General features: G+C 42.1%; 1 protein-coding gene across 6 annotated transcripts in view; it reads left to right on the top strand.

The window, feature by feature from the left end:
- CTNNA3 (catenin alpha 3) overlaps positions 1–19119 on the top strand; it is a 1138512-nt gene that overhangs the window by 1026189 nt on the left and 93204 nt on the right. For all 6 annotated transcript variants that reach the window (XM_061635143.1, XM_061635147.1, XM_061635148.1 and 3 more), the window contains one exon: positions 14918–15099. In XM_061635143.1, the coding sequence (XP_061491127.1) occupies positions 14918–15099 (182 nt within the window). The remainder of the gene's footprint in view (positions 1–14917; positions 15100–19119) is intronic.

Genomic DNA, 19119 nt, shown 5'->3' with positions numbered 1-19119 from the left:
AAGAGGGAGGAGCTGGTGGAGAAATGTATAGCTTTTCATTTACCTCATGAGGGTAAAGGGGTGGATGAATTGCGGGTAACATCAATAACTTATACATCGGTCCAAACCAAAGAACCTGTAAGACAAGAGACCCCATAAGGGTGCTCAAGTAATCCTGCCTATGTGGAGTATTTAAGAGAGAAGTTAAAATGGGAGGCTGAAAGATTTAAAATGGAGACTGAAAGATTTAGAATGGAGGCTGTGGGTAAGGAAAAACAACAAGTCTTGGAGGCTGAAATATTTAAAATAGAGGCTGAGGAAAAAGACAAGCAATGAGTGTTGGAGGCTGAAAGATTGAGAATGGATACTGAGATACAAGTGGAAAGGTTAAAATTAGAAAGAGAGAAGTTTCATTCTGAGGAGACAAGAAAAGAGAGAGATGAAACAAAAATAAAAGTTACTCCAAAAGACTTTGCTGTGTATGAGCCTGGACAAGATCCACAAATTTACCTCACAACATTTGAAAAGGCAGCTCAGATGTGGGGGCTACCTGAAGATACATGCAGTATTTATCTAACTTAATTAAAGGGGAATTGGCTGAGGTGTATCAATATTTCCCCACAGACAGGCCAGTGACATATGCTGAGTTTAAAGAAGCAGTGTTCAAAAGATTTAGACTGAGGCCTGATTATTTTAGAAAACGTTTTAGAAATTGCCAGATACAGATAGGGAGGTCTTTCATGGAGTTGGGGGCAAAACTGATGGACATATTTGAGAAATGGATGATGAGTGCTAAAGCTCAGTCTGTGGAAGAGGTGAAAAGCCTCATGATATTAGACCAGTTATACCATCAGTTGCCACCAGAAATTAGATTGCTGGTTAAAGATTGTTCCCCTAAGTCTGTGCAGGAGGCAGCAGAGCTGGCAGATCATTTTACCTCAAACCGAACTGGTTGGATGGGAAAAACACAAAGATTTTAAAAGAAGACCAAATACTAATGGCAGAAGGGATGTGGCACCACAGAGAGTAAACCCTCTAATAAAATCAGAAGGGCACAGGACACTTCAGATTGGGTCTGTGTATTCTAAAAGGGAGGAGAAACTCTGTTTCCAATGTGGTAGGCCAGGACATCTCCTTTTTCAATGTGAAGCTACAAACCCCATCAGTAATCCTGTTCAAGGGAGAACAGTGAAAAGTGAACTGAGAGAAGGGGAAACGAAGAAAATACAATTCTGTCAAATAAGCTGGTCAAATGTACTAGATTTTGACTCAAGCTTGAGAGAAGAAGTGTGTGTGCAAGGGGCAAAATATTGGGCTTTGCTGGACACTGGTGCTGCTCAGACCTTACTGAGGCCAGATTTGGTAAAAACTGAGGAAATTTTACCTCAGGAAAAGGTAGTAATCCAAGGTGTGAGAGGTGAGCCAGAGAGCATTCCCATGGCCCTAATAAAATTGAACTGGAGAAGAAAAGAGGAGACTTATAAAGTGGGTATCAATGCCTAGCAACATGAACCTGTAATATTGGGCAGAGATATAATGGGATCACAGGGAAAGATTTATGTGGTGACAAGGCAACAGCTTGGTAAAGCTACAGAAGCCATTTTGTCTGATGCTGAACAGAACAGGGTGGAACCTGTAACTGAGCCTGAGGTTGTCATAGCAACCCCTAGTGTGCCTGGAGAGAATGAGACTTTGTTGCAAATGTTTTCTACTGCAAAAGCACAACAGTTCAGGGATGAGTTGGAAAATGATATCAGTTTAAAACCAATAAAGGAGCAAACCCTACCACAAAGAATCCCTTTTACAGAGAGCCTGAGGGATCAAACAGTGTGGGAGAATGGTGTGCTGTATAGACCGTGGCTACCAAAAGGGAGAGAAATAAGCTGGGAACCAGTTAAACAGTTGGTTGTGCCTAGCAAATTCAGATCCAGATTGCTAGTTATGGCGCATGATATACCTTGTTCAGGACATCTTGGTATAAAAAAGACAAAGAAAAGGCTGACTGCTTATTATTATTGGTCGAACATTTCCAAGGATGTCAAACAGTACTGTTCCTCATGTGTTATATGCCAAAAAGTGGGGTAAAAACAAAAGCTCCATTGAAGCCCCTTCCTATAATAGGACAGCCTTTTTATAGAGTGGGGATAGACTTGGTGGGTCCTTTTTCAAAACCCTCAAGGCATGGCCGGAAATACATCTTAGTGGTGGTGGATTTTGCCACAAGGTACCTGGATGCGGAGGCTCTGAGATCAGTAGAAGCCCCAGTAGTGGCAGAGGCTTTGCTGAAGATCTTTATGAGACTGGGTTTTCCCCATGAGGTCCTGACTGATCAAGGCAGTGTGTTTATGGGTGAAGTTATGCAGTGCATGTGGAAGTGTTGTGGGTTGAAACATCTGAAAACCACGTCATATCATCCAGCAACCAATGGGTTAACAGAAAGATTTAACAGGGTGCTCAAAGGGATGATAAAAAGTTATATACAAGATCACCCACATGACTGGGATGAACACTTGGGGTGTTTTTTATTTGCTTATCAAGAAGTACCCCAAGAATCAAATTCAAATTCAAAGTACCCTTTGAATTGATGTATGCAAGGAAAGTGAGGGGTCCCTTGGAGTTGTTACAGAATTCGTGGGAAGGGTCCCTGGTGGAATATAAAACATCTGTGGTTGATTATGTGCTAGACGTCCGCAACAAGCTAGAAACTATGATGAACTATGATGAAAGTGGTACAAAAGAATATGAGCCAAGCTCAACAAAAACAGAGTTATTGGTATGACAGGACAACAAGAGAGTGTGTCTATGAAGTAGGGGATATGGTCATGGCATTTATTCCCAGAAAACATGATAAACTGCAAGCCAGCTGGGAAGGACCATTTGTTGTCAGAGAGAAATTAGACACATTGACTTATGTCATAACATCAGACAAACTGAAAAAACACAAGGTGGTACATGTGAACATGTTAAAACCCTATCACACCAGAGATGCAAGGGTTTTACAAGTCACATTGTTCCCTGAAGGAAGTGGTCCTGATTTGCCAGACTTGGTGCAAGAGAGCAAGGCAGAGGGTGGTTTAGATTAATTGGAGTGGTCAGAGGAGATGGATGAAAAGGTGAAAGAGGAAATCCTGAGTGTTTTGGTCAGACATGGGGAACTCTTTAATGATAGACCTGGTAGAACCAGTGTTGCAAAACATACTATAGACACTGGCAATCATCCTCCAATAAGATCTACCCCTTATCGAGTGAATGGAAGAATGCTAGACGAAATCATGAAGGAAGTGAGGGAGATGCTAGAGCTGGGTGTGATTCGGGAATCGATTAGTCCCTGGTCCTCCAGAATAATGTTGGTACCCAAAAAGGATGGTACAATCCGGTTCTGTATAGATTTCAGAGCTATCAATAAAATCACAGTTCTGGATGTGTACCCCATTGCCAAGGGTGGACACTATGTTGGAACTGTTGGGTGCAGCCAAAATTATTTGCACCTTAGACCTGTGCAAACGGTTTTGGCAAATGGAAGTGGATGAGCAGTCCCAATGCAAAACCGCTCCTGATGGGCTGTATGAATTTACAGCTCTCCCATTTGGGCTTAGGAATTCAGCAGTCTCCTTCCAAAGACGAATTAATACCATCCTAAGGGGCATGTCAGACTTTGCGGTGGCGTATATTGATGACGTAGCTATCTATATTCAGCAAGCCGGTGCCAGAACATTTACAACACTTGACAGCAGTGTTAGAGGCACTTAAAAAGGCTGGGTTAACTATCAAAGTTAAGAAGTGCCAATTTGGGTTACCCGAAGTAACATACCTAGGGCATGAGGTGGGGAGTGGCAAAATACCCCCCTTATGGAATAAAGTGGAGGCTATTCAGTCTTGGCCTGTTCCTTTAAATAAGAAACAAGTGAGGGCATTCGTGGGTATGGCTGGATTTTATAAAAGGTTCATCAAGGGGTTTGGAGAAATAGCAACCCCACTGCATGAACTAACACAAAAGAAGTATGCTGAGAGAGTGATGTGGAGTAAAAGGTGTCAAAAAGCTTTTGACCAGTTAAAGCAAGCACTGTGCCAGAGTCTAGTGTTAATAGCTCCAGACCATGAGCAGCCTTTTATCGTGGCAACAAACGCTTCTGACTTGGCTCTTGGAGTTGTGCTGATGCAGGAGAGGGAAGGCATCAAGCATCCCATTGCCTACCTGAGTCGTAATCTGACAGCGAGGGAACGGAATTACTCATCGGTGCAGAAAGAGTGTTTGGCAGTCGTGTGGGGCCTGAGCAAGTTGCGTCCCTACATGTGGGGAAGAAGATGCACAGTAATCACGGACCATTGTGCACTACTGTGGCTGGACACTATCAGGAACAACAACACCATGCTTCAAAGGTGGTCCTGGGCACTGCAGGAATATCAAGTAGACTTTGTGTTCATCAAAGGAAAAGACGTGTTAGTGGATGGACTTTCGAGGCAGGTTGCTGATACTGCAGTCACGTGACCAAGAAGTGGGAGTGAAAGGACACTCTACCCCTGAGTGACATGAACTTATACATAACATGTCGTATTATTCCTGGGCACAGGAGTAATACTTTGCTTTTATTTAAAGGGGGGAAATGTGATGTCCCTGTATATAGATATTACTGTAAATATGGTAAGTGCAGGTTTATTAAAGTATATATGGTAAGTGGACTGAGTGAGAGGAGGGAGTACATGGGCTAGAATGCTGGAGAATGCTGTATGATGATTGGCTGAGCGTTTGAGTGGCTGAAGGTATAAATGAGAGGATGACAGTTGAGAGAGGGTTGTTGTTTTGGGTTGTGAGGAGTTGAGGGAGTTGTGGGTTGGATTGCATTAGGTTGGTATTGAGGCAGATTATATATGACTAGAAACATAAAGCGTAACTCAATATATGAAACCATACACTTGTTAAATATACCTTAAATAATCTTATTTCCCTATGTTTATAAATAAATATTTTCTTGGTTTCCCAAAGGCCTGATCCTTGGCTGGGGCTTTCACAGACCAGAAGGGTGGGCAGGGTATTTACCAAGGTGGAGAAACAGTATCAAATGGTGGCAGCGGTGAAGAGATAGTGTAACATCATCAAGTATCCAGAGCAACTCAGGGCTGTATGCTTATAGACACAAAGATACAGGGGGGTTGTGGCCTGCAAGTGCACCTAGACACAAAGTAACAATAAGCCAGAAGGAGACTAAGGCAAAGTCACAAGTCAATATTGTGAAATAGGGAGTGGCTGGTGGTGCAGCCTAGCAGTGGAATCTTGTGAGATCTATGCTAGAGCCTGTGAGAGAACAAATAAAAACCAGGATCCTGACTGGTGCTTACCAGAGTTGGGGCACACAGGGTGGGACCTGACAGGTGGTGGCAGCAGGAGGGATCCTGACACTCCTCCCCTCCCCCTCCTGCCTGCTCCCATCCCAGTCCTCCCCCTGCCATTCCTCGCCTCCCTCCTCCTCTTCCTCCTCCTCCCCTCCCCATCCCCTGTGGTCAGTTTCATCCATCCTAAGCATGATTGCAGGGAGTAAATCCCACTGAAGTCAATAAGTATGCAAATGATCAATCCATTCTCAGCAAGCTTGCACAGGATCCCATTTCTTACCTCCCATATTAAAAAGCAGGGAAATACACTAATAAGCAAAAAACCTTGCAGTTTAAGAATGTATCTATACCCCACAGATATTTCTATCAAACTTTAAAAGGCAGGGAAATTGGGCAGCTATAGTGAATGCACCAGAGGAGCAGGAGACCTGAACTCCTCTCTGAGATATTGTACTTTGTCAAAATGCAAACCCAATTTGTTTTGGTCTTTCACAATCCAATCACTTGCTGTGTAGCTTGGAAGAATTTGGTAACATGTGCCTCTGAGCATATGGTGTGTGGTGGCAACACCTGCAATCAGCCCAAATAATAGAAAGAAGACATGTGCTGTGCTGATCTTGTTTTAGCAGGGAGGAAGCAACATTATTAAGATAGTTGATATAGTTGAGATGGTCACTTTAAATATGTCTGATTTACTTTGCAATTTTAGTGAAGTTTCCTATAGGAAGTCATTTTTTGTTTTTGTTTCTATTTCTGTGAATATGTGAAGTACAGCAACACTTTGCAAAATTTACACTAAAAAACTCCAAACATAACTGTGGAATAATGGCACTGACTTCTGCAGAATAGCCTCCAGTGGACCTCAGGAGTGTCTCAATTTGCGCTAGATAAAACAGTGGCAGGTGAAATAAATTCTGGGTGTGCTCTATGTTTTTAATTGACCGTACCCCCTTGCCTTAAATGAAGTGGTTTAAACATAGCAGGCTGAAAACATGCATCCTCTTTTTTCCAACAGCTAAGAGTCATTGCTGAAGTAGCAACATATTGGAATCAGTCTGATTTTACATCAAACTGCAGTTTCTAATTCAACTGTTAATGCAGTCAAAATAGAAATAGAACATAACCAAAAATTTGAAATACAAAAAGCTGTCTTCACCATCATATGACATTGACCAATAAAAAGGCGTTGAAATTAATAAAAAATACATTTGACACAGATTTCTAGGATGAATAATGAGGGAAATAAACTTTTCTAGTTTAGATTCTCTGTAGAAACATTAGTAACACAGGAAAGAAGCAAAGTAAGAACACCAACAAACACACAAAAATATAATTCTCCATCTTTGGAGATGGCAGGTGTTGCCACCACTCACCATATGCTCACAGGCATGTTACCAAATTCTTCCAAGCTACACAGCAAGTGGATTGGACTGTGAAAGACCAACCCAAATTGTGTTTGCATTTTGACCAATTTGTAGGGCAGTTCAATCTCTCAGAGAGGAGGTCAGGTCTCCTGCTCCCCTGGTGCATTCACTATAGCTTGATGGCTGCCTATCACTTGATGGCTCCCTATGGTTCAGCGCTGGCACCAATTCTTCAAAGATGAAAAGGAAAGGAAACCTTTACTTTCCTCAGGAATCAATTTATTAAGGCCCAGTGTATTTTTTGTCAGGAGATTCTTCTTTGGGGGCAACTAATATATAGTTCACATTGTATAATAGAATTATAAATACACATATCTTTAAAACATTGACAGTGCAATCTTATACATGTTTACTCAGAAGTAAACCCAGTGAGTTCAACAGTACTTACTTCCCAGGTAAATATGTATAGGATTGCAGCCTAAATATCTGTTTAAATCAAAATATTGTACATCAGATAACTTGCTGGAGCTAAGCAGGTCTGGATCTGGTCAATGCTTAGATGGGTAACCATATGGGAATCCCATGTACATCATCTTGGGTTTCATATGCAAGAAAGGTGGAATACTATAAGAAAATATTTAGTGTCAATAAAATGCGACAGGAACAAACACAACTCTTTAAAAGTAACAAAAATGTATGTACCAGGGTCCTATTTCTCTTTAAATAGACTTCAGTTTCTAGTATCAAACAGAAAAATATGTACAATATTTTCTCCATACTGACATCACAGTCTATAATAAAAATACATTAGAACACATATTATTGGAAAAAATAGGCTCCTTGTGATTTAAAATATGATTTCCTATGGAAAAATTCAGGACCAGTTTTTTTTTATACATTCTTAAAGAGATACAGGACTATGATTTATCTACTGTTTTTCTTGCTTTTAAACAGTTCTTAATGCTGTGTACTTTGGCCTGTTTTATTGTCTGTTAATAGTTACAGGCTTCTTTCATGTTCATCTTTTCTGTGAGTACCATATACTGATTTTTAGATGCTCTAATCAAGATCACCTACTGTGTCCCTCCTTGAAAAGTGCTTAAAACCCAACTTTCCATTTCTTCGGTGTTCTTGCCATTGTGTCACAGGTTCGTCCCAATTCATTCACTTAGCCACAATGGCACAACTGGGTAATTTTAGACCCTGACCACAATAGAGGGGCTCCTATTACCTCAATTGTGAAGAGTCTTGAAGAGTCTTCCATAACTTCAGTTGGTGCAGAATGCAGCAGCAAAGACATTGGTGGGTGCATGTAGATAGGATCATATTGCATAAATCCTACAAAAGCTGTACTGATTACCAATTTCCTTTTGAGCAGAATTCCCTTTAAAGCCCTAAATGACTTGGGCCAGGATACTGTACTGATCACCTGCTCCTTTATTGTTCAGCCCATTTAGGGTGCAATCCAACTCACCTTTCTGTTGGGCTGAAGTGAGTTGGATGCCACGGATCCCCTGCTGGGCTGGCAGACCCCTGGCTGGGCTGGGCTCCTCTGGCCTCTGAATGGGACATTCAGGGGGTGTGATGAGGGAGGAACCTCAGGGGAGGACTTACACGAGATCCTCCTCATGTTCAGAGCTCTCCCCTGGATCCTGCTCCACCTGGAAACTCTGCTGGCTAAACGGCCGGCGCAGTAAAATAATTTCTGCTAAGGTCTACAGGGAGCACTTGTCCCCAGGAAGCCTGTTCATGGGAGCCAGAGCTTTGAGGTCAGCTTGTGTGCGCAGTTCACAATGGAGCTGGTGTTGAGCCAGGGTAGCGGCTCCCAAGCTGGAGGAGGATCTCACGGAGCTTTCTGCCTATCCTCCTTCCACTGCCCCCCCACCAGCATTTGGATTGTTCTGTCCGAAGTGAATACATGAGTTACAATATCACTTCCAGAATAAGTGTTTTTGAGCAGTCATCCTGGTTTGTTTTCACAAAATTTCCTAATTTCATTGTCAAGTGGCTGTTATCTTACACTCCCACTTCATTTTGCCATCACTTTTTATTGCATAAAGTCTAGGGGGAGTGGGGGGGAGAGAAAGGTTGTGCAAGAGTGCTATTTAGCCATTGCTGTTTACTGCAATGTACTTAGTTTCTTTGCAGTGGATTATGAAGGTGCAATCTTATTGCTCAAAGGGCATATACTGGCCCCTATCCAAATATGTAAGATATCCATGACCACACCAGTTGGTGAAGAAAGATCTGTTTTTTTGTTCTCCATGGAATATTCTCCCACTTCATGTATTTCAGTTGTTGATTTCTGCCAGATCAGAACTGATTTGTGTCAGACCAGAATGCATAGCTTCTGCCCAAAATGCTGGCACTACACTTAGTAATACAAAACACATCAGTGGTGGGGAAGGGCAGTAGCTCAGTGACGGAGAAGATGCTTTGAATGCAAAAAGTCCCGGTTTGAGTCCTTGGCATCTTCAGGCAGGAAAGTCTCCTGTTTGGAATCCTGGAGAGTGACTGTCAGTCAGCAAGATGGACCAATGGTCTGAGTCAGTATCAGACTGTATTCCTAAGATTCTCTGCCCCTGCAAGCAGCAGCCAGTGAATTGATGTGGGGGCAGTGGTGCTAGCAACATAATCTTGTTACATCCTGTCTTGTATTTTACATGATTAAAGGACACCATGGGAAAGAGCTGTTCAAGCATGTAAAGTAGAAGAGAGAATTACAGTTCTGGTTTGAGCTTTAAAATTTAGTTGAATGCAGCCATGAGCTAGCTTCAGCTCCTGTTTCAGCTAAAAATACTTTTAAATATTGTTCCCTTTGAATTTGAAAAGCCCTTAGACATCAGAGAAGATTACCATATAGATCAATCCCTACAGTCTGGTTATTGTGTATGATTTATGAGCAGCATGGCACTGTGCTACTAAGGAAGTTAGAATGAATGACCTAGAGAAACTTGCTTCTAAGTATGTTACTTATTAGGGTTTTAAATGGTTCACTATCTGTAATGCCAGGAAAGATCAAGAACCCTGTACATATTCCCCAACATATGAAATGTGTTATGCCATGAATTCAACATTTTCCCCTGCAGTTGGATAGAATTCTAACATTGAAGAGAGGCTATATTCTGCTTCATGATTTGCATGCTTTTAAATAATTTATCCAACATGGCTGTAGAATTTATTCACAGTTCATTGTAAAAGTGTCTGCATTTATGTTCAATCCATGTGAGCTGTCCTCTCATTCTGAAAAGAGTAAAATGCACAATAGGAAAAAGATTTGTTTTCAGTTCTGTTGTTCTTACACATTTCTTGTTGTTCTTTGCATTTGCCCCCTATTTTTAAAAGCAGCAGCAACAGCAACAACAGGAACAGCAACAGCAACAGGAAAAGTGGGCTGAAATGTAAACCATATTGCATGGACCAATTCACATTAAGATCATGTATCAAACCCAGGACATGCCTACTTCATAACTTGTAACATTCTGAAATTGCAAGGAAACAGGTGTTAACCAAAGATATAGTATCACAATCTGGCTGTGTTCAAGAAGAGCATTCACAAGACTAGCACAACATGTCAAAATCACCTTAGAAAGCCAAGTGATGTTGACTTAAACCTATAAAAGTTATACATAATATTTCCTATGCAGGAAAACAGATAACATATGTACCAATCTTGGATATATATTCAACCTGATTTCATTTTAGGGCCAGCCCTGCTCCTCCAGCTATCTTTGTTTCACAAGGAAGTCTGGTGTGGTTTACAGTTTAGGAACAAACCTTCAAATCCACAGATAGAACCAGCCAAAACATCACCAAAACATGGAAAACTTTTGAATTCTTCAGAAGTCTTCATCAGGCAAGATATGACACAAGATGGGATGGGATAGGGTTAAGAGAGAGAATGCAAAAATTAGGCTGGATAATGTAGTCATAAGGTCAACTTGCAGACTGAATTCCAAGACAGAGATTGCACACTGGATAAGTCTCTGCTAGGTGTTACAAACACCTGCTATTAAGGTGACACATTTGAGATTCTGCAGTAAAGCAGCAATGGCCCTTCCTGTTTTTGAGAACATAAAGGCTGGCTTGTTATCCCCATCTGTCCCACACCTTATACCAGACATACAAATCCCTGATGTTTCAGGGCAGTTGTGTTAACCAAATCTTACTTTTAAAATGAGAAATATTTTTGCAGAACTAGTAAGCACTTTTAAAGTATCCTTTTCAGATATCTACAAGCGGTGATGACAAACCTATTCCAGCACAAGCCATTTGAATGAAAATGGAATCACAGTTCTTCACACATGATGAGTCAGGCATTTTGAACTGATCAGCCAGTGACTTCCTATATCTATAGTATGATGTCACTCTGTAATTCTGCCCTTTGGTTCTTAGAGGGCTGATTACAGCATGATGACAGTCTGTTGGAGGAGGTAGTTTCAACAGACCAAAGCTAGCAGCAACTTCACTGACAATGACGTTTGTCCTGTCGCCATGGCTTGCCTCAGACCTAGGCTGGCTCCATCCAATGTAAAGTGTGGAGGGGGGAGAGAGAGAGAGAGAGAGAGAGAGAGAGAGAGAGAGAGAGAGAGAGAGAGAGAGAGAGAGAAAATTGGGGGTGGAAGATGGACTCGGAGACGTCAGCCAGAGTTGAGGTGAAGCAAGGGAGGAAGAGAAAATGTGACTGAGGTGCTTGGGGGAGGGGCAAGAGCATAGGCAAAGGGATGAAAGAGGAAGAAAAGATAGGGCTGAGATCACGGGTGGGGATTGAGATAGAACATAGGGGGATGAAAAGATGGGGCTGAGATCATGAGGGGTTCAGGCAAAATGGAGGGGGAGGAAAAGATGGGACAGAGGTGATTTGGAGGCAGCACAAGTGAAAGGAAGCAGGAGGAAAAATGGGGTGAGATAATTGGGGTTTGTGGTGAAATGGAGGTGGAAGAGAAGACAGGACTGAGGTGATTTGGGGTGAGCATGGGCAAGGGGAATAAGGAGGAGAAAAGATAGGGCTGATATCATTGGGGTTGAGGTGAAATGGAGGGTGAGGAAAAGATTGGGTTGAGGTGATTTGTGGGGGATTTGAGATGAAACAGAGGGGGAAGAGAAGACAGGGCAGAGATTATTTGGGTTGAGCATAGGCAAAGGGAAGGAGAAAGAAAACATAGGGCTGAGATCATGAGGGGTTAAGGTGAAATGGATATTATAGAGTTGGAAAAGGTTCAGAAGAGGGCAACCAGAATGATCAAGGGGATGGAGCGACTCCCTTACGAGGAAAGGTTGCAGCATTTGGGGCTTTTTAGTTTAGAGAAAAGGCCGGTCAGAGGAGACATGATAGAAGTGTATAAAATTATGCATGGCATTGAGAAAGTGGATAGAGAAAAGTTCTTCTCCCTCTCTCATAATACTAGAACTCGTGGACATTCAAAGAAGCTGAATGTTGGAAGATTCAAGACAGACAAAAGGAAGTACTTCTTTACTCAGCGCATAGTTAAACTCTGGAATTTGCTCCCACAAGATGCAGTAATGGCCACCAGCTTGGATGGCTTTAAAAGAAGATTAGACAAATTCATGGAGGACAGGGCTATCGATGGCTACTAGCCGTGATGGCTGTGCTGTGCCACCCTAGTCAGAGGTAGCATGCTTTTGAAAACCAGTTGCCGGAAGCCTCAGGAGGGGAGAGTGTTCTTGCACTCGGGTCCTGCTTGCGGGCTTCCCCCAGGCACCTGGTAGGCCACTGTGAGGACAGGATGCTGGACTAGATGGGCCACTGGCCTGATCCAGCAGGCTCTTCTTATGTTCTTATGTTCTTAGATAAGGCTGAGCTGATTCGGGAAGATGGAGGGGAAAGGTAGGATGAGAAAATGGGGCTGAGATGGGCAAGCAGGGGAGCAACCCCCTAAGCAAAAGCCTAGGCTTTTACTGTTGTTTTTAAATTTTAATGTTTAATGTATTGTTTATTCTGTACGTCGCCCAGAGTGGCTGGTGAACCAGCCAGATGGGCGACTAATAAATTCAATAATAATAATAATAATAATAATAATAATAATAATAATAATAATAGCTACGGTAGTCTTTAATCAGCAGTAAGGTGTGTGATGTTTTCCTACCACGGTGCCTGCTGAAAACCCTTTTCTGGGGGTTGGGAGGAATCCTCAAGAAAGGCTCAGGATGTGGTATGGGGAGTAATCACCAAAGAACAAGCAGAAGCAGCTTATGCAGACAACTTCCTGCTTGCCCAAGGTGCTTTTACCCAGTTTGGGATGTTTCCCTCTTCCCACTGCAGCGCCCCATGCACCACACGCCCAGCCTTTCTTGAGTCTGCTAGCACAGTACTACCTACTACCCATTGTCTCCAAGTGGAACAGTTTGTGCTTCTGATTAGGCCAGCTCTTTATTTTTACGAGGCACACTGGGAATGCCATTTCAGGAAGGGTCTCTAGTGAATCCATTAACTAGGGTGAGAATTAGGTTTTGCCCCTTCTCAGCTGTGTTCCAGATTGCGATTAATTTACTTTGCTCCATGGTCACTATACCTGTAAGCTACCATTTTCCTGAGCACGTCAGACACGAGCATGAGCATTTTGTTTTTTTAAAAGAAGTTTTGGCCATTCCTATTCTAATACCAGAGAAGTCTCTCCGCAAGCATTTATTTGGAGCGCCTTTTGGCAAGGCAGATGGTATGATCATGGACAACAGCAATGAGGCTGGCCATCATTAAAGAGAACTCTAGATACAGGCTTCCAGGCAGTTCCTGGAAATTAAAACATGTAAGCAGAAGGAAGAAGAGGACATGGACATTGAAAGCCACTGAACTGTTTATCCATATTTCATGCCTTAGGGAGAGAACCTAATTTTTGTCTTTGTAAAAGATACATGCTTAACAAGCTAGTTCTGCATATTAGTTAGTGCAGAGACTGTGGGCCTGATCCTGTCACTGCTGCACCCAGGCCTGGCTGGGAAACTACTGGGGCACATATGGTAAGACTGATGGGGGCTGATGGTTAGCCTGCTGAAACCCTGCCACTGGCTTTCATTTCCTCTGTGCGGCAGGCTGGCTTACCCACTAGCGGCAGTGCTGTGATTGGCTGGAAGAGACCCAGGTGCCTGCCATGCGCTATGGCCCACAATACAGTGCCCAACATCAGACATTGCATTATGGGGCATGGCAGATGCGTGAGTCTCTTCCAGCAATTGCACTGCTACTGCTGCTAGGTAATCTAGCCAGCTCAGAAGCAGAGGAGGTGGCTGGCAGCAGCTCTCAGAATGCCACTACGCCCAGCCCACATGGTAGTAGGGGGTGGTCAGTGCTGGTAGGTGACCCACAGAAGGCAATAAACTGAGGGCCCACCCAAGCCTGGGGCTAGCATTGGCTGCATCCTCCCCACTCCTTCCCTGGATAGTAGGTTTCAGCCAATAATCCCATCCAGGCTCAATATGTCTAATCTTTCTCAAGTTATTTTAGATTGGATTTCTAGCCTTTGACAATGAAGGGCTGGGGATAGGAAATAACACCCCTCTAAAAAAAACCCTCAGAAAAATAAAGTACCAGATGCTTTATCCTCTCTTTGTATTAAGTTGCAAGCATGCATTATCCATATACTGTATATATTGTGCAATATAGGTATATGCAATTTAAAACTAAAGCTATCCTGTGTGAGATGAGGGTGGAGTCAAAATGAATTGTTAGACTGAGGACCAAACAGTATATTGATATGTGATTACATTTAATTTAAGAATATGTTTGGATCACTGTGAATATGACGATATCAGTAATTTTAAATTGTCATGACACAAAAGAGCAGTAACCTCTTTTGGAACTCATACATTCCCCAGTATTAATCCACAAAACCTGCCTTTCACCAGGGAGGATGTTGTTCCCCCACTGTAATAATGTCTCTAAGGGTCTCTTTAGTTTAGTTTAGCTGCACTTAAACTGCCCTTCACCTCTGACACTGGGTAGCCTGTAACAGTACAAGGGACCCTAGGCACAGTGTAAGGTTTATTATGTGTGCACAGAAGACACACAGTGCTGCAGTTTTGACTCTTGTAAGTACCTAATGCAGGATCAGCCATTCCTTGGACAAATATATAGCCCAAAAGTACAGGGATCAGATCTCGGCTGTTGTTTCAGAATGACATCTTTTTCAGAGCAGTCATTTGTTAATGTCCATTTGCATCCACAAAAGGGGGACACCCTCTGACAAAGGCAGATGTTTTGCAAACCAAATTATCTTGCTTTGCAGGCAAAAATGACTCAGTTGCCAGAAGCAGAGAAAGAAAAGATAGCTGAACAAGTGGCCGACTTTAAGAAAGTCAAGAGTAAGCTTGATGCAGAGATTGAAATATGGGATGATACCAGCAATGACATCATCGTTCTGGCTAAACGGATGTGTGTGATTATGATGGAGATGACAGACTTCACAAGGTAATTATGCAGGATTTAAAATACATACATACATACATAGAGCTAGAAGCAATTGTCACATTCAGATTGGAAAACACAAAAGAGTTTATAATGACAGATGACAAGTGAGTGTCATAACTAATAAAACTGAAAACTGAAGTATTCAGTGTGAAATACTGAAATGCCAAGATGAATGTTTAAACCCTTCTGCTGTGCTTGCCTTATGGGGAGGCAGTGTGATGTTTATCTTTGTCCTTTTTGCTTTCCTTCTGTTTTACTTGGGGTTATTTTCTCTGGATGATCCTTTAGCATTGTTAAACAGTGAAGTGACCTAATGGGAATGAAGTTCTTTGGTTATGACATTTCATATGACAAAAGGTCTTGATTCTGAATGTATACAGCATTTGTTCTTCATTGTAGACCTTGGGCCTTTCTATACTAGACATTTACATTGGTTTTATACAAGTTTAAAGATCTTTGGCTTTACCAAAGTATCATGGATAAGATAATATGGAGAGGATAAGGAGAATCCTATAGTGGGGGCAAGGGATCCTAATAGAGACCTACAGTCCCCAGGGTTCTCCAGGGAGAGGAAAGAATTATTATGGGAATTTACACTGGTGGTGTAGATAAAGCCTTTGTATAATTCCACTCATGCCTATTTTCCATAATACTAACAGGATTGGGTCTATTGATCAGAGTACATATAGGACCTATTTTTGCAAACTACAACTTTGCAGGCATTTCATTCCAATTTAATCATGTTTTGGATAAAATAGATTCTTCAGGGATCTGAAACTAAAACAGTAATTATCTTCTGGCTGAGAACTGAATCTAGTGATAGAGACCATGAGACAGACGGATAGCTGCCCAGGAAAATCTACTTTTTACCAGGCTTCCGGTAGCTGCTGGTTCCGATGAGAAGCTTTTCCTTTGTGCTCCAACTAAAAGCTTTAAAATCCTTTATCTTTCCCTGACTAACGGAGCCTAAAAAGACATAAGAGGGCCTTTGAAGATTGACCATCTGTGAGTGCTTAAGTCTATGTTTAAAATTCCTTCTCGGCTAAGATAAAGATAACAAACTGACTCTCACTGTAAGCCGACACCGAAAATCGAGAGGACAACCAGGGTGCCGGACAAAGTGCTTGTTAAAGCAAAATAATTGCTCTTTTCTGCTGATACAGCCCTGAAACTTAAGGCAATTTAATTCTAGGAAATTTTTATTCTAGCCTTGTGTCAACTGATGGTATAAGGGATTGTATAAGGGTTTGTAAATCCTTTTTTTCTCTCTCTCTCTCTCTAAACGTACAACTCGGCAATTTCCTGCTCCTGACCTAATTAGTGAGTGTTTGTATTCAATTTAAGTCCTCTACGATTGATCCTTGATGATTTTTACAAGGAAAAAATGTCAAGAACTAGGTATTTCCCTAGTAGAAGAGAAACTTGTATCTCCGATTAGACAATCCAAGATAACTCACTTTTTCCAGGCTAAGATGGATGGTTCTTATCTGCATTCGGCGCCAGGATCTAAGACCGAATTTAAAGCTAACATCCAGTCTACAAGTCGACATGACTGGTCGTTAGATCGACAACTGCAAATTAATCCACCCAAAGAGGACCTGCAAGCTAGAACCTTAGCTGAGGAATTACAAGATGCGGGATTTAAAGGTCCCCTAAATTCTAGGGATGAGGACTTTCCTTCAGAAATAATAACCATAGATTCCATAGCTGAGTCCCAGGAGCCTAGGAATCCATTGACAGAAATTCAGATTACAAATGATGCCCAAAACCTGCAGATTGTGGACGGATCCACGTTAACAACATGGGGCTGGGAAATGGCATTATCAACAGAACTGGGACAAATAAAGGCGTATATTAAGGAAACGAACAACTTATTAAATATGTTGATTGGCTCTATAGGGCCTTTTCTTATCGGAAAAGCTACACCACATGATATGTTGGAGAGTGATCATAACATTCAAAAAAAACCCTCCCAGGGGCTCAAATTGAATGACAGGGACGTTAAGACTAAAAAGGTGGCTTCCCAGAGAGGAAAAAAACTGAAAAAATCAAAGAACATTAAATTTTTTAAATCAGCTCCAATAAAGAAAATGAATTTTAAGCCTTTATTTAAATTATTGGAGTCTACATCTAAAAGCCGCCAAGCCTCTCAACTGAGTGGGAAAGAAGCATCATCGAAAAGTACAATTCCTTTGAGTCAGAGTAAACAAAGCCCCCCACCAGGGGCAGCTAAACCCGACATTGAGAGTGTGGTAGAGATAACAAATAGTGTCTGCTATAATCAAGCCAATGATAAATCACTTGATGCATCACTGACTCCAACTAGTCGCAGGGAGGATACAAATTGGAAGCTACAGCTAGTAAGAGATAAGCTAGCAATTTCATTTTTATCGAAGATAACGAAATTTAGAGCAACTTCTTCGATAAGACAGTTTTTCATTACCTGCCTAGAGCGTTATCTGCCGCACATACAGTGCAGAAATTGTATTAAACATGTGACCTATTTGTTCTCTAATGACTTTGAAAGACGCACTATTTTTACAGTACAATCATCATACCTGGCGGACCGGATTTACAAAATCAAAGACACTCTGGTTTCGCAAGGCATCCTAGTGAATCGATATTTCATCAATAAGGCCTCCCCTCAACCATTGTTTAACTTCCCTCCCCCACAGTTGGGGAAACTGGACCAGGGAAGGTTGGCTCCTGCTACTAACCAGAGATCTCAAGTACGCCCATCTTCTTCCGCCTTGTCAAGCGGCCAGCAACATTTAGTTATAAAAGTTTCTTCGGAGTGTAGGCCTTCAAGACAGGTGGACTTTGTCCCGGAGGAGCTCCTCCTTTTGGAATCATATGACTCCCTACCGAAACTCGAACAAGAGGAAATCATCAATAGATTAACTCATCTGCTGCAAAGATTAGCAAAAGGAACTCAAGATCCTAAGGGTGTGAAACAATTATTAGCCAGGGACAATAGTCTCGATTCTCAATTAACAAGTCCGGTTAATAACCTTCCCGGTCAAATGAAACAATCGAGCAAAAATAATAGCTTCTCATCATCTGACAATGATATGATACCTCCAAGTCTACTATATCGTGAATGGGTCCAGATCCCCAGGAAGATGGCGAACAATCCAACTTGGCTAGAGATGCGTGAGTTACAACCGGAGGAACAGGGTTCCTTGGATGAAACATCGAGGAGTAAAGATGTTGCCCAAAAGATGACGATCCTACCCGCACAGATTATTTCGAATGTCAGCACACTCTATCCAGAAGTAAATATCATCACTCCATGCCCATGACAAGGGCCAATAACATCAGTTATCTCAATGGATACAATGACTACGCCAGTCCCCAAAAAGGATTTTACATTTCTAGAGGCAGAGAAAGGGACTCTTCCTTTTCCATCTTATCGTGGAATATAGCTGGATGGAAGAGCAAGATGGCTGATCTGGCATTTATACAGTTCCTTCAACAATTTGACATTATTTTCCTTCAGGAAACGTGGTTAACTGAGGGAGAGTCCCTTGAGATTAGGGGCTATAAAACTTGGTTAAATCCAGCGATCAAATCCGCTTCTAGAGGTCGCGGACGAGGGGGATTGGCTATATTAGTTTCCACCCATCTAAATGGCCAAGTAATAGATCTGAACCCCCAGGCCTCGTCAGTCTCTCTAGCGCTGGGTATGAAGTTCCAGGGCCTACCGCCGGTCATAGGCGTAAATATCTACATCCCCCCGGCAAATTCTAGCTTGCCAGATTCTCCCTGGTTAGTGTTAGACTCTTTTCTAGAAAGTTTACAGGACAGGTTTCCATCCTATGAGCTCCTCCTAGGAGGTGACTTTAATGCCAGAATGGGCATTAATTATCCTATAGAGGATGATGGTTTGACAGGTCCCCTGGAGGGCCTTCCATTTTTAAACAGATCAGTGAAAGATCGAGTAATTAACAAGTACGGCTGTGCCCTGTTTCAATTAATTCAAAAATTCCAACTGGTATGTCTAAACGGCTCTCCATTAGA

The sequence above is a fragment of the Rhineura floridana genome, chromosome 7 (genome assembly GCF_030035675.1).
Source record: "Rhineura floridana isolate rRhiFlo1 chromosome 7, rRhiFlo1.hap2, whole genome shotgun sequence".
Taxonomy (NCBI): domain Eukaryota; kingdom Metazoa; phylum Chordata; class Lepidosauria; order Squamata; family Rhineuridae; genus Rhineura; species Rhineura floridana.
This window is presented reverse-complemented; position numbering and strand designations above follow the sequence as displayed.